This window comes from Oryx dammah, unplaced genomic scaffold (assembly GCF_014754425.2).
Source record: "Oryx dammah isolate SB20612 unplaced genomic scaffold, SCBI_Odam_1.1 HiC_scaffold_19, whole genome shotgun sequence".
Lineage (NCBI taxonomy): Eukaryota > Metazoa > Chordata > Mammalia > Artiodactyla > Bovidae > Oryx > Oryx dammah.
Genome location: NW_024070203.1, coordinates 43,767,384 through 43,784,099, shown reverse-complemented (window position 1 = coordinate 43,784,099; position 16,716 = coordinate 43,767,384). Strand labels below are relative to the sequence as shown.

Genomic DNA, 16,716 nt, shown 5'->3' with positions numbered 1-16,716 from the left:
AAACCCTAAATCAAAACCACACCAAGACTTTGATAAAATAGAAATGTGTCATGGACCACAAGGACATTGACAAATTCCCAGGAACCTCTCATAAAGGATGCAGTTTCTGAAATATTTTACTTATAAAATATTTACCTAGAGGAGGATATACATATTTTTCAATCTGACATCTCTTCTCATGCAGCCTGTCAATAGGAATATAGATTTTTTTAAAAAACCTAATTATTTCTAGTGCTTTACACAGTGAAAGAATACATCTTTGTGGTTTTGCAGGGGCTCTCTGGGAAATCATAAGTACAGTTTTAGATATGAAAGATATCCTGAAAGCTTTACTTTATTTATTTTTTGTTCTATACTGAGTGTCTGATTTGAGGAAGACAAAATAAAAAATATTATCAGAGGAAATAAAGGCACTTGATTAAGTGGGTGCCTAAGAAACCATACTTGTTACCCATTTAATTGAAGTGACAGAAAAATTAACAATAAACATCGAAGGTAGTTCAGTTCAGTTCAGTCTCTCAGTCGTCTCCGATTCTTTGTGACCCCATGAATCGCAGCACGTGAGGTCTCCGTGTCCACCACCAACTCCTGGAGTTCACTCAGACTCATGTCCATTGAGTCAGTGATGCCATCCAGCCATCTCATCCTCTGTCGTCCCCTTCTTCTCCTGCCCCCAATCCCTCCCAGCATCAGAGTCCTTTCCAATGAGTCAACTCTTCACATGAGGTGGCCAAAGTACTGGAGTTTCAGCTTTAGCATCATTCCTTCCAAAGAAATCCCAGGGCTGATCTCCTTCAGAATGGACTGGTTGGACCTCCTTGAAGTCCAAGGGACTCTCAAGAGTCTTCTCCAACACCACAGTTCAAAAGCATCAATTCTTAGGCACTCAGCCTTCTTCACAGTCCAACTCTCACATCCATACATGACCACTGGAAAAACCATAGCCTTGCCTAGACAGACCTTTGTTGGCAAAGTAATGTCTCTGCTTTTGAATATGCTATCTAGGTTGGTCATAACTTTTCTTCCAAGGAGTAAGCGTCTTTTAATTTCATGGCTGCAATCACCATCTGCAGTGATTTTGGAGCCCCCCCAGATAAAGTCTGACACTGTTTCCACTGTTTCCCCATCTATTTCCCATGGAGTGATGGGACCAGATGCCATGATCTTCATTTTCTGAATGTCGAGCTTTAAGCCAACTTTTTCACTCCTCTTTCACTTTCATCAAGAGGTTTTTTAGTTCCTCTTCACTTATTGCCATAAGGGTAGTGTCATTTGCATATCTGAGGTTATTGATATTTCTCCCGGCAATCTTGATTCCAGCTTGTGCTTCATCCAGCCCAGCGTTTCTCATGATGTACTCTGCATTGACATACTCCTTTTCCTATTTGGAACCAGTCTGTTGTTCCATGTCCAGTTCTAACTGTTGCTTCCTGACCTGCATACAGATTTCTCAAGAGGCAGGTCAGGTGGTTTGGTATTCCCATCTCTTTCAAGATTTTCCACAGTTTATTGTGATCCACGTAGTCAAAGGCTTTGGCATAGTCAATAAAGCAGAAATAGATGTTTCTCTGGAACTCTCTTGCTTTTTCGATGATCCAGCAGATGTTGGCAATTTGATCTCTGGTTCCTTTGCCTTTTCTAAAACCAGCTTGAACATCTGGCAGTTCACAGTTCACGTATTGCTGAAGCATCAGTTTGCATTCCAGTCCCAAAGAAAGGCAATGGCAAAGAATGCTCAAACTACTGCACAATTGCACTCATCTCACATGCTAGTAAAGTAATGCTCAAAATTCTCAGAATTGCCTTTCTTTGGGATTGGAATGCAAACTGACCTTTTCCAGTCCTGTGGCCATTGCTGAGTTTTCCAAATTTGCTGGCATATTGAGTACAGCACTTTCACAGCATCATCTTCCAGGATTTGAAATAGTTCAACTGGAATTCCATCACCTCCACCAGCTTTGTTCATAGTGATGCTTTCTAAGGCCCACTCAACTTCACATTCCAGGATGTCTGGCTCTAGGTGAGTGATCACACCATTGTGATTATCTTGGTCTTGAAGATCTTTTTTGTACAGTTCTTCTGCGTATTCTTGCCACCTCTTCTTAATATCTTCTGCTTCTGTTAGGTCCATACCATTTCTGTCCTTTATCGAGCCCATCTTTGCATGAAATGTTCCCTTGGTATCTCTGATTTTCTTGAAGAGATCTCTAGTCTTTCCCATTCTGTTGTTTTCCTCTATTTCTTTGCATTGATCTCTGAGGAAGGCTTTCTTATCTCTTCTTGCTATTCTTTGGAACTCTGCATTCAGATGCTTATATCTTTCCTTTTCTCCTTTGCTTTTCACTTCTCTTCTTTTCACAGCTATTTGTAAGGCCTCCCCAGACAGCCATTTTGCTTTTTTGCATTTCTTTTCCATGGGGATGGTCTTGATCCCTGTCTCCTGTACAATGTCAGGAACCTCAGTCCATAGTTCATCAGGCACTCTATCTATCAGATCTAGTCCCTTAAATCTATTTCTCACTTCCACTGTATAATCATAAGGGATTTGATTTAAGTCATACCTGAATGGTCTAGTGGTTTTCCCTACTTTCTTGAAGGTAGCATAATGGTAAAAACGTTAGGTCTTTCAGAAGTGAGGATTCTTCTTTTGTTGTTTTTGTTGTTTTCTTAAATAATGCAGGATGTGACAAAGTCAGCATAAAGCACAGAAGGTTACTCTTAGGACAATCTTTGCTATGTAGGTAGATGACGCTGAAAGATTAACCCTTCACATTGTAAGCGAAAGCAATAAACAGTGAACCAAGGAAGCAATTCCATCAACATGAGCAAACTTTGCTAAGCCATTAACACATTCCATAGCTTTTCAGGTTCAGGTATTATAAACCAAGGCAAACAAAATTTACATTCCAAGCTTTGCCTTTCCTTGTGCTCTTTATTCTCTGGAACATACTGGCACTTTAGCAAAAATCCTACAAGAGCATGAGAAATAATTTCAGAAGATGTTATTAGCATATAATACTTTCATCATTACTAACCTCAAACAAACAATAAATAAGCCTTTTTAGAAGTTCTCAGTTTCAATTTCCAGTACAGTCGTTATCAGTAGCTATTCATCAGTACCTATCCATAAATGAACTCTTCGGAGCCCTCAGTAAGTTTCAAGAGTGTAAATTGGTCTGAACAAGAACAATAGAAACAACAAAAACAAAAAACAACAGGGTATTTTAGAGGAAATCCATTCTTTTCCTTGAAACATAGAAGCACATTTGTAGTTATATTTTGTCTGTCACTGTTACTCCTAGAATGGTCTCAAATACCAATATTAACTGTAACTTTAAACTCAACCAAAGTGACTAACATCTATTTCATAGAGAAAATTTCTAAATGGATAATGGAGAATTGTCTGTCAAAAATCAGCATTTTAATCAACAAGAACTCATAAAGACATCTAATGCAAGTTTCTAAGATGCACTTGCTACAATTTTATATCCCTCTGAAAATGGCAAAAATTAATGAAAGATATAACTTATTGGTAGCATATTAAAAGTAAACATATAAACATAAAATTATGCTCAGCGATCAATGTTTCAGGGGTTTATCTTCCTTTGAAATAATTTAGGTATCCAGTGATGATCCATTAATTAGCTCTATTTAATCATTCTAAGGTTTTAAATTCCCTAGAGTTCTTTTTTAAATTGAGATATAATTCACATAGCATAAAGTTAGCCATTTTAATGTATACAATTCAGTGGTTTTTAGTATATTTACAAAATTGTACAACCATTGCCATTACCCAATTCCAGAATATTTTCATCACCCCCACCAAAGAAAATTCATACCCATTGGTAGTCATTTTCCTTAACTCCCTTTCCTCCTATTTCAGCAACTGCTGATATACCTTGTGTCTCTTTACCTGTTTTGCTCATTTCATGTAAATAAAATATCCACGTGGCTTTCTGTGTCTGGCTCCTGTCATTTAGCATAATGTTTTCAAGGTTCATCCATGCTACAGCAAGTATCAGCATTTCATGCCTTTTAGGGCCAAATAATGTCCCATTGTATGGATATATCAAATTTGGTATTTGTCTGTTCATCAGTTGGTGGACATAGAGGTTGTCTCCACTTTTTGGTTCTTATGAATAATGCTGCTTTGACTATTTATGTATAAGTTTTGGCATGAACATATGCTTTGATCTTTCTTGAGTGGAACCTAGAAGTGTAATTCTACATCACAGGGTAACTCTATATTTAATTTTTGAAGAACTATAGCACTGTTTCCTCAACAACTGCATACTTTGCATTCAGACCCACAGTAGCTAAGGGTTCCAAATTCTCTACATTCTCACCAACATTCATTATTATGTCTTTGATTCTAGCCATCTTGGGGCACATGAAGTGATATAGTGGTTTTGATCTGCAATTCCTTAATGACTAACGATGTTGAGCATCTTTTTCATGTGCTTATTGGCCATCTGTATATCTGCTTTGGAGAAATGTCTACTCAGATTTTTCCCATTTTTCAATTGGTTATCATTTTATTATTAAATTCCCTGAAGATCTTGGAAATTATCTTCAAGCTGCCATACTTCAAAACATGATTCTTATTAAAATAAATCATCTGCCCAAATAATCAATATAATTGTAGACAAATTGACATTTTTCATAACCAATCAGTACACCTGTATAAGTTTAGAGAAAGTATATTCAAATAGAATAAAAAATGTGCTTTTACATTATACTTGACATTGATAAATCAGAGAAAAACATTGCTGTTTTTTATTATACCAATATTATTCAACTAATCTTATTTGCCAAAGGCTTACCTTAATTGAATGAACTTGGAGTCTTAAAATGTTTCAGAGTTAGTTTCTGCAAGAGTACATTTTGTTTTAATTGTAGCATATTGAAAGTATTATTAGTTCAAGTTCCCTATTTTCTTGGAATTTAGGGACAGTGAAAGGATACTTATCTATCTCTACAAGCCAATTTGATCAGAGCTCCTTTTTTTTTTCTATTTATTTTTCTATTTACTCTTTCTCTGTCCTTCAGCACTAAGACACTATTCTCATCTATCCACCTTTGAGCATCTAATATGTTTGAAAGTAGAATATTGCTGTCTATCTGACCTCTCTCCTCATAACAGCTTTTCTTCTTAAATTTCATTACCTATTCTTCAATCATTATAGCTCAAATTTCTACCCCCTACTTAGTCTTTTTCATAAAAGTTTTTGTTTAAAACCTAATCTTTTCCACTGTTACATAGTTTCCATGCTTATTTGTTTTTGTTTTTTTCATCATCTTTCACTGTCCTAGGCAAATGGATTGGAGAGTGGTTTTTCAATCCTTTGTTTATTTTTGTTTTTGACTTTATCCTCATCAAACCTTCTTAGTCTCTGTCCCATGCTCCATTCCAGCTCAAATTTCTTTTAATTTTCATTAGAACACTTAATGTCACAAATGGTGTAGCAAACATACTTTCTCTGTTGTTTGCAACGGCAGTCTCTAAAGTATTCTTTTTTTTTTTTTTAATTTTAAATTTATTTATTTATTTTTAATTTTTACTTTACAATTCTGTATTGGTTTTGGCATAGATTGACATGAATCCACGTTTTCTCTACTTTATAATCACCTTGGAGACAGGCTTCAGGAAGGAGGGGAAAGCAGGAGGGAGAATGGGAGGCGGGAGGGGAGGATGAGGTGGGAGAAGGGAGGGGAGAGGGAGGGCGAAGGGAAGACAAGAAGGAGGAAAAGGAGGACTCAGAAGGAGAAGAGAAGTAGCTTGTGTCTGAGGGAGAGATATGGCTAGTTGACAAGAGAAAGATTAAAAATGCGGGGGCAAGATGGTGCTGGAGAAGAGGGTTGGGAGAGAATTGCTAGTGATATGTTGTGAAAGGAAGCTCCAGCAGAATTGCTGAGACCACATATGGCAGCTAACCTCACATCAGCTCTTTCCTCAGGTGTTGGAACAATGGCAGAAAGCCATAGAAGAGACTGGGTGAGCAGTAACATCTCTGTCAGTGAGACATGGAGACATGAGCACAAAACCACCTGTGAGGAGAGGGTTGTTGTACCGTGAGCCCAACCCCGGCCGTCCACCTTCTCCTCATGAGGTCTTTACCAAAATTTGTCAACCTGGTTCTCACTCATATCCTAAGAAAGGGACTTACAGAGTTTTCCCTCGTAGCATCGTAGAATCCCAGTTCTGGAAGAGACATTAAAATTTATCTAATCATCCACCAGATTGAACCCACATCAAGGATGATGACTTCCTTTCCCTACAGTATTTTCCTCTTTTTTTTTTTTCTCTCTGCAGGAAAATATTTCTTTTAATAAAACTCACCCTTCCACTAAAATATGACAAATAGCCAATAAACAGAATTTCTCTTCTGTCCATCTCCAAATCTCTAACTGGTTTAATAATTCACTCCCTCTCAGTGCCTTAAAAAGGGGACTTTTATCTTTGAATCCATCTATAAAACCATCTTCTTCTCCTCCCACTTGCTAAATGGACTCTATTTATCACTCATTTTATGGGCGCTTATCTACTCTAAGGGAAGTCTGATCAGATAACCTGGCCTTTAGAAAAGCAGGGGAAGATTGTTAGGAAGGGCTTCTATTGTTTGGGAACCTCTCTTTGATCTGAAATTTTTAGGAAGGTTATAGAATGTCTCCAGGGCGTTTTGCATTTCTGATGGCCCAGGAAATGATTACCTTGGTCTCAGGGTCTGGAGAGCATTTGCTAAGCAGGCTCTCTGGGTCTAGCCCTTCAGGATGATTTGAGGATGAGCTTAATCCCCAGTCAGAGACTGAACATTCCTAGTTTAATGTTGTGATATAATATGACAGATTTATACATTGTTCTGACATAACGAAATGCAAAGAGATGAAGTGTTTTATTTACACAGTAACCTCTTATTTCAACAGCTCACTGGCAGTTGTGTAGGCTTTTGTGGCCTTGTCGAAAAGGCCCCAGGAAATATCACTGTGAGCCTTGCTTGCAGAGCAGCCTTGCCAGTTCACAAAGACCAAAGCACCAGGCCAGGAAGTCAAGACAGAAGAAATCAATATAAACCACCAGGAAACAAATCCAGGAGGCTGGGTACGGCCACTTCTCAAAGGCACCCATGCAACTCTCAGCTGCTCCGGTGGGCTTTCCTCTATCTGGGTAGAGAGGCCGCAGAGTAAATGTTTGTTGAATGAATCCCTTCTCAGCTTAGCGCTCACTCAACAAACACTGTTGATCATTCCTTCGGTGAACGTTGTTCTCTCAAGGAGAGAAGAGGTAGTCATACAAAGACAGAGGGACACAGCTCTGCAAGAAGACAGCCTTTTGAGAAAAGCAGACCAACACTTAAAATCGATGTGCTGTGCCCTACAGTAGCAGACATACTGGGTGTTAGGAAGGGGGACATGGAGAAGAGATTAACCAAAATAATCCTGAGGTAGTTGGAGAAAGGGCCTGACACAGGAGATATGGGCTTGATCCCTGGGTCATGAAGATTCCCCTGGAGGGGAAAATGGCAACCCATTCCGGTGTTCTTACAGGGGAAGCCCCATGGATAGAGGAGCCTGGCGGGCTATAATCCATGGGTTGCAAAAGAGTCAGACATGACTTAGTGAGAGTAAAGCAACAAAGAAGTTGGAGTAAACTTTAGAAAATCATCTTAGACGAAAATCATTTTTTAGCTGTTATGCTCCAAATGCCTATGTGTTTGGTTAAAGTCCCCAGGAGGAAGACTTGGTGATTTCTTTTCTACCAGGGGTTCTGGCTGTCATGAAGGTGCAGGAACTCTTGACGGCAACTGGTCGTGGGGGACAGCAGGAGACACCCTAGATAGCCATGTTCTTAATTACTAAATCAAAGCACATCCTCCCCCAAGACGGGTTTTCTGGCGTATGAGGGTAGAAGTGTGCGTGCTGTGCTAAGTCACTTCAGTCGTGTCCAACTCTTTGAGACCGCCTGAATTGTAGCCCAGCAGGCTCTTCTGTCCATGGGATTCTCCAGGCAAGAATACTGGAGTGGGTTGCCATTTCCTTCTCCAGGGGATCTTTCTGATCCAGTGATTGAACCCAAGTTTCTTATATCTCCTGCATTGACAGGTAGGTTCTTTACCACTAGCACCACCTGGGAACCCCGGGGGTAGAAGCAAGTAAATGCAAAAAAAAAAAAAAGCCTTCTTCATCACCAACATGGGAAAACCAAGAAGGAACTGGCTTCCTTCAAGGTTTCCCCCACCCCCTAGCTTTTAGAGAGAGAAGCCAAAGCAGAACTCATTGTAAAGTAAAGCCTTGTTCCTCAAAGTGTGACTGAAGGGCCAGCAGTACCAGCATCAGTTATAATCTTGTTAGAAATGCAGAATTTCAGGCCCCAACCCCAGCCTGCTGCCTCAGAAGCCGTGTTCTAACAAGATTCCCAGGTGATGTGTGGGCACGCCCAAATTTGAGAAGCCTGCTCTAGACAAGCAAGGGGGCTGAACTTCAACTCACCTGAGGGGCTTTTTCAACAACTGATCCCACCCCCGGGAATTGATTTAACGATCCTGGCTCCCTAAGTGATTCCAAATGTGCAGGGAATGTGCCTCAGTACCCAGAGTCCTCCAGTTCCTCAGGAGAACCTTTGAACTGGCCTCAGGCCTGGGTGCTGCCGATGACACGTGAAATCAGCATGGGGCTCCTGGAAGCACAGGGAAGTGGCTGCCCTGACTTGGTTCAGGTAGGAGTGGGGACCCGGCCTGGCCGGCCACACCTGAGATCCCCAGCTCATCCAGACTGAATTCATTGTGCATTTCAGGAGGTGGACTCCAAGGAGAAATTTGCCTTGGTAGAGCAAAACACAAAGCTTGCAATGCTCTATACCTGTATGTTTTAGCTCATCCTCAAACAGATCTTTTGCAGTTCACACTCATACTTGTGCTCAGTCATGTCCGACTCTTTGCCACCCTTGGGACTCTAGCCCACCAGGCTCCTCTGTCCATGGGATTTTCCAGGCAAGAACACTGGAGTGGGTTGCCATTTCCTCCTCCAGGGGATGTTCCCGATCCAGGGATCGAACTTGCATCTCCTGTGTCTCCTGCATTGCAGGTAGATTCTTTACCTGCTGAGTCATCGGGGAAGCTCTAGGGTAGGAGGAAGTTCGTCGCAAAAAAGTTAGCATACTATAGTTGGAAAGCAAAAAAAAAAAAAAGCCTCCAAAAACAAGAAAATAAAAAGAGGAGTTACCCAGATGAAGCAGCACCCAGCAAACCCCCGTGGTGAGTCAGCCTGGGGAGGCCCAGCCCCTTGGAGGGAGCCTGGTTAAGGATCAGCTCAGTTCAGGGCAGGGCTGTGTGCGCTGCTGCTTCTCATCCCAGGACCAAGTCTGAGCGGCAGCCTCCCTCCCTCAGCTGCTTGAACTTTTTTTTGTTCTCTGAGGCTGGAAAGAAGTGTCACATTTTGCTCCCTCCCAAGCCCACGCCCCCACCTCTCCCAGGGACTGTGTGCCGTGTGGAGGGGGTGTCTGTAGCTACAGGAGGAACTTTTGCAGCCCTCTCATCCTCACGCTATGAAGCTCTTCGGGAAGCCCAGGAGCCAGACAGCAGCTTTTCTGCCTCTCTGCCTGCTCTTTTTGAAGAGCCTGAGCCCAGGACACAGTCACCTTTACAGCAACCGCTATGCTGGGTGAGTGGAGCGACTTTCATGTCCTGCACAGCTTGGACTCAGATGAGGGGAGGGCGCTGGTTTGGTCCTGAGCAAGCCTCACTTGTTCTGGTCTGCAGTCTCTGTGTGAATCTGTATGCTTTCCTGGCCACCTAATCTTAAATGTCCGTGCAGTCCCAGGCTCTCTGGAGGGAATGTGCTGGACACACGTCTAGTTTCTCATACTCTTTATGATGTGCCAACCTGAGCCGTGGACCAGTGTTGATTGGGATTCTGTCTTTAGAATCACTGTGGCCAGTGTGTGCAGTATCTGCCTTGGTGTATGCTCGGCCGCGGGGATGCTGTACCACATGAACTACGACCTGAAAACTAAAGTTCCCCTTGAGGAGTGTGTGCAGGAGCAGTGAGTGGAAATTCACCAGTGATTAATTTAAGATTCGAGCGTGACTTTTTTTCTCTTGAGTGTTTGTTAGCCTACAGTGTGGTTATTAGAAAGATTTTCAAATCTGAGCAATGGAAATGCGTCAACTCAAAATAAGCCGAATAAACGTAGCCAACTGCAAAATTATGGGTGTTTTTATGAAGGGAGAAACCTAGAGGGGGAACGCCGTGTGCGTTTTTCCCCCTCTGGGTTACCATGCTTTGTTTGCCTTCAGTGAGGAGGCACGGGGCTGCGTGTGAACCGTATGGGACTGCGCATGTCTTATCCTGAAGGCTTACTGTGAAATAAACAGTATACAGCGTGTGCTTTGCTTGAATTTGCAGGGGGTCGTTCTCTGAATCTGGAAATGCTGGCATTCCTGCATTTTAGGGTTGGGAGAACGTTAAATAGCTCCTCTAATTCAGTTCCTTTCTACAGAGAAGGAAAAACTAGAGTCCTAAATCTTACTAAATAGTCTAGGAGTGCTCTGTGAGGACCAGTAGAGGAAAGTTTTCATATCAATCTGGATGAAGGCCAGGTCTTAAAGCAGTTGTTCTTTCTAGGAATCATGTAGAGAAGAATTTGTAAGTATGACCCTAGAAAAGAGAGTTGTTTCTCTTTTTCTCCTGAAGAATCTGGGCACAGTTATAGAGTTCCCTCTGAATACGTTGCTTACAGAGGAAATTTTGTAAAATGTGCCTTCAGTTTAAGGAGATGCAGGATGATGGAGAGGGGGTGTTGGTGGAGATGAGGACTATAGATAGTAACATAATCCCCAAAATTTCCACCCTGGTATTCCTGGGAGTATTCGGAGATTACATCTGAGAGCTGCCTTTCTGTCTCCTGGACATACACCGTCCAGGCTTTACATCTTGTCCTTGGTGGTCACCGCCCTTGGAGACCTGGGTATGGAAGCTGTGTTTAGTGACTGATGGTGCCAGCTAAGATGTGGAGGAGTTTGCTGTGACTCTTTAATGGATGTTACTTATGTGATAAATACATATCAGATTTAGATGTGCCCGTGTGACATAGGACCTCGCTCCTCCACTCAGCTGTGGCTCAGTCCATAATGACTTCGGTGTGTGACCCTCGTCAAAGATAAGTGAGCAGGTCAGCTTAGCAGAGCAGGTGTGCCCACTTCCCTAAGCACCACTTAGCAGAGGAAAGGAAGCCAAAGGTGGTGGCCTTTCTTAGAAAACTTGGAATCTTTCAGGACGAAGTTGCACTATCTTTTCTGTTGCTCTGCAAAGAAAGTAATTGCCATTTTCTCTCTGGCTGCTCCATAATAAGTTAGTCCCAAATGTATAAATTAGAGGTGTCTGGAAGTTGGAAGGAAAAGATGAAACAATGAGACACGGAAGGGAGCCTTCCCTGTCCATCACAGGAGAGCTTCTCCTTTATCCAGAGATGTCTTTGAGCACACTCACCATTGAAAATGGGGGGTTTTGCCTTCGCTTCATTTGATACATGTAATTCTCTCACCACCAAAGACAGAAATGCTGCGTAGGTTTGGGATTCTGTTGCTTTACTTCCCCAGGAAATGCTTTCTGCCAGTCTAGCTAGAACTAGGTAAAATAACATGAGAGAATGGTATTAAACATTATTTTTGTTTCTCATCTGAAGTTATTCTAAACCACCTCATTTTTGTCCCTTAAGTAATCTATTTAGGTATTATTGGTAGTAATTATGAAGCAGCACTATTTCTTGCAGTTTTGTAAAAAAAAGAATTTTTTTTTTGTGAGTCTTGGTTGAATTTGATAATATATGATCATCATTTGCAGGACTCTGAGCACGAACAAAAACAATACACAGGGCAGACCAGCGTGCTTCTTAAGAGCAGCTAATGAGCCTAGGATTTCTACACAAACTAGTAACAGTCGTGTGGTGTGGTCGTATAATAAGATGCTTGAAAAATGCCAAATTTAAGCATGTTGGAAAAAAAGTGTAGGGAGACTATAAGGAAAATCTGACATAAATGAATACCTTTTCAGGTAACTATCAAATTACTTACAAAGCAGATTTAAAAATATGTAGAAAAGGGATGAAGCCAAGTGTGGAAAATAACTTGACATCAAATAACATTTATTGGTACTCTGTTGGCAGGTTTTAAGAGCTATGATACAGGTCAAACATTTTGGTGATTAAAAAAAATATCAGTCAGTGGATGAGACTCCAACTCGGGCTAACATCACTCTGTGTTCTCTCCTTTTTCCTTATCCCCTCATATCCCTGGAAGCAGACTTGGTTATTTGTTAGACTGTGATATTGAGGGCAAAAAATAAGAATCTCCTGCATGACATGAAATTAGGGTAGTTTTTTTTAGTGATGGTAAAAGAGAGCTCTAAGCCAGTGACACAATAAATTCTGGTGATACTGTAGAAGCAAAGTGGCTATGATATTTTGCTGAACTGCCTATTCAGTTCTGCCTTCACGTATAATGTTTATCAGTCCTGAAGTTCAACGGCCTGCCTTTCAGTTTCTGCTTTCCCACTCCTAGTAGCTCTGTTACCTTAAGGTAAATTCCTTAACCTCTCTGAGCCTCAGTTTCTTCATCTGAGACACTGAGACAATATTCCCTGCCAAGTTGTCATGAGAATTAAATGCAACAGCCTGAGTATTGCATGGTTTTTGGCACTTAGCTTTTTTAACACCATGTCAACTACTTACTAATAATACTTACCAGTACTTAATATAAAACATTGATAAAAAAAAATATTACTTTCTCAATTAGCCTAACGAGAGTTTTGGTAGCCTCATTTCACAGAGAGGTTCAATTGAGGGACAAAAGGGCAATCCAAGTTCACAGCTAACCCACAGCGGGGATTCTAACCCAGCTCTGCCTAACTCAACAAACTGCACTTCTCACTGTGCCAATTCAGGGATAGAAAAGAATGATTTTCTCAGAAAAACTGAAGACTTCACCTTGTTGAGAGAACTGATAATAGGATGAAGAAAGAAAGGAGTAGATTTTGTGGGTAAAATTGGAAGTTGACCCTTGGTGGTCTTCTCTAAGGTGGTAAATTGTTAATAGAAAAGCAGGCAGAGACCATGTGAGATAAGGAACTTTAGATTGTCACCAAAATAAGTAGCACAGAAAGCGGCTGTGGGTGTGCACTTCATGCCTTCAGTATTATTCCAACACCTACTTGTGCCAAGAGTACAAGAGCCAAAGGCCTCTGATAGCTTGCAGTTTAGTAAAGACAGTAGCCCCGCATGTTACATTGGGAGGTACAGTGTTTGAGTGTGTTGTGGGATAGCAGCCTACTGTGGGGTTGAAGAGAAAGCTCAGTGCACCAAGAAGGAGGGAGAAATCCCTCCCCTCTTCTGGTCACCCAGCCTTGGGTGCCTGGGCTGGGGTAGAGAGAGCATGACTTCCACCACCAGAGCCATGACGGGGGACTGAACGCTGGTATAGGGTCTACATAGGTATGTGCAGGCTGGTCATAGTCCACTAGCCAGCTGGTGTGTTCTGATGAGCCAGCGTCCATGCTGCACTCGTCCTCCCATCCTTGCCCCTCCCCTTCCATCCCCCACCTATACAGACACCCGGTTATTGGTCAAGTTGATCAGTCATTGATTGGAATGGAATATCAAGATCCAGGAATTAGACTTGAAGAAAATGAGATTTTTAAAGGCATTTGGTCCTTAGAATCCTGTGAGCAGAGCGGCCCCAAATTGAGATGTGAAATATTGCAGAGAAGTAGAGGCTTGGGGGAATAGATTTGACTTCAAGGATGTCATCCTTGTTCTCCACCTTAGCTCTCTAGGTAGTCCCCTCCATTGCTCAAAGCAGCTTTTAAGTCTATTACCTTTCTGATGGTGGGGGTGGTGATGGTGTTCAGTTGCTAAATCATATCTGACTCTTTGAGACCCCATGGACTGCAGCATACCAGGCTCCCCTGTCCTTCACCATCTCCCAGAGTTTGCTCAAACTCATGTTCATTGAGTCAGTGATGCTATTTAACTATCTCATCCTCTGCCATGCTCTTCTCCTTTTGCCTTCAATCTTTTCCAGCATCAGGGTCTTTTCCAATGAGTCGGCTCTTCACATCAGGTGGCCAAAGAATTGCAGCTTCAGTTTCATTGGTGGCTTTCTAGTAATGCTCTGAACTTTTGGAAACCTAGAGCTAGAATTCAAGCAATCCAGTTGCTCATGAATCTGAGGGTTATCTTCTATGTTGGTGGTTAAAGTTCTTTTCAGATGGGTTGACCATGAATCCTCACTTGCCATGGACTGGCCCTGTCTGTACGTACTGTTCCAGGGTAGTAACTGCCAGTGCTCCTCTTTCAGTCTGAGAAGGGTCCTGATTTGGGTGGAAAATTGTGGGTTCTGCCTTTTATTCTTCACTGTGTCTGTTTCCTTGATGAGTTTTACTCTAGGTGTCCAACTACCTTCTTATTTCATTTCCAAAGAGCAAGTCTATCTCTAGTTCCTTCCATTCCAAAATATCTTACTTGTCCTGTCTCTCATAATAGCTACCAGCCATGTTTATGATGTCTTTATCTCAGCCTGGATAAAAGTAACTTTCTGCTAACTGATCTCCCTGCCTATAGTCCTTCCTGTACTGATGACCTCACTAAATAAGACTTCTGCTGTGTTACTCTCTTGCTCAAAGATCTACTTTGGCCACCTATTGCCAAATACATCAAATCCAATCTATGCCAGTCTCTCAAGGCCTCTATTATCAGACTCTCCAGTTCCTCTGCCTCTATTTCACTCTGCTCAGTCCTAACACTCCTCTGTAATGAGAATAGAGAGCTTCAGCCTTGCTCATCCTGAACAAGAAAGGCAGGCAAGCCCCGCTCATAATAAGGGCTGAAAGCAAGAAGAAGCCATCTCAGATCATGAATAATGGATTAAAATGTGTGTGATAGAGACTTCCCTTGCAGTCCAGTAGTTAAGACTTTGCCTTCCAATGTAGGAGGTGCAGGTTCAATCCCTGGTGGGGGAACTATGCTCCCACACGCTTCGTGGTCAGAAAACCAAAACACGAAACAGAAGCAATATTGTAACAAATTCAATAGAGTTTAAAAATAGTCCACATCAAAAATTATTTTTAAATGTGTGGGAAAGATATAGATTTGGGGCATCAGGTGTTAGGAAGGGTGTATGGTGGGCTCTAAGGTTGCTTTGAAACTTTGTCCCCACAGGTTGGCATGTGATTAATGGAATGGTTCTCTGGTGTCTTCTGGAAGTTCCTTTTAGCACTTGACCCTGGTTAGTTGGAGGCTATTTTTGGTTTCCTTAGGCACTAGCACAGAGTGCAGCACCCACTTGTGGATTGTTTAGCAGCTCATTACACCAAAACTTTTCTTCCCTGCCCAGTGTTGTGCATTGGGGCTGCCAGCTTTGCTTCTGAAGTACATCGATGCTGCAGCCCCTACTCCTGACCTGAACTGGCAGGTCAATGGTACTCCGTGGGGATCAGCATTCCTCCTGCCAGTGAGCTAGTGGGAGGAGGAGCATTTCCTGTGCTTCTGGACTGCTTTTCCAGTGGAGCCCAATCTGATGATGGAGCTTTTATTTTATGGCGCCAGGATACCTTCTGGGTAATGCCATTAAGCCTAATCACTTCCACCCCGTGAAAAGCAGTGAAGGATGTTAATGTTTCATAACTTCACAGCTTAGATTGTGCAAGCTACTAAAGCACTGTGTTTTCTGTCTTTATAAATGGGATTACTGAATGGAAAATAAAAACTCTTGATGACTTGTTTTACAGTCTTCATTATGATCAATTGGTAGATAACTGGTATGTAGGATTAGCATTTGCTTTGCCAAATAAATGCTTTTCCAGTCTGCCTTCTGGGTATTAACTTCTTTATGATAAAGCAGCATGTGAAGCTTTAGGATCTTGTTCTGGGTAGTATAGTAAATTTCCTTAAGAATTAGTTTTCTTATTAAAGGTTGAAGCAAACTTCTATCTGGTTTTCTTCAACAAAAGTACCATTTTTGTTCTTTTTTCTCAGTATACTTTGAAAATAGTAAAAACATTTTCTTAATATCTGTGTTCTTAAGAATATTGTTAGGTTGTCTTGTTTTTCTTTCTCTTTTTTGCTAGAATAAAGAACCAAAAATTCAATGGCTTAAGCAAGAAACTTATTTCTCTCTCATATGAAAAATCCCAAACCAGTATGTTTGATGGTGACAGAGACTCAGGGGTATGTCTGTGCTATACCTCTGCTGTGCTCAACACTCAACTCCCAGATGTGTCAGGAAGGAGTCTTCCAGCCTTCGGGTCCAGCCTGCAGGAAGGTGGAAAGTGACGGTCTCTCCTCTTTCCTTTTAAAATCACAGCCCAGAAGTTCAAATATCACTCACTACTGGCTAGAATCAATTATATGCACTGAAAGAACCTTAGAATGTCACAGTCATTCATCTTTATGGCTGAGCTGGCTCTCTATGTAAGAGAATAGTGCTCACAAGGTGTGTGTGTGTTAGTCGTTCAGTCGTGTCTGATGCTTTGCGACCCCATGGACTATATATAGCCCAAGAGGCTCCTCTGTCCATGGAATTCCCTAGGCAAGAATACTGGATTGGGTTGCCATTTCCCAGAGTGGCTTGTCATTTCCTTCTCCAGGGGATCTTCCCAACCCAGGGATTGAACCCGGGTCTCCTGTATTGCAGCGGGCCTCTGGGATTGCAGGCAGGTCCTTTATCA

General features: G+C 41.8%; 1 protein-coding gene across 1 annotated transcript in view; it reads left to right on the top strand.

Moving 5' to 3' along the window:
- Positions 1-9,541: 9,541 nt before the first annotated feature.
- The window catches only part of CPA6 (carboxypeptidase A6), a 301,255-nt gene continuing 294,080 nt past the window's right edge, over positions 9,542-16,716 (top strand). The window contains exon 1 of the mRNA XM_040261346.1: positions 9,542-9,657. Coding sequence (XP_040117280.1) covers positions 9,542-9,657 — 116 coding nt within the window. The remainder of the gene's footprint in view (positions 9,658-16,716) is intronic.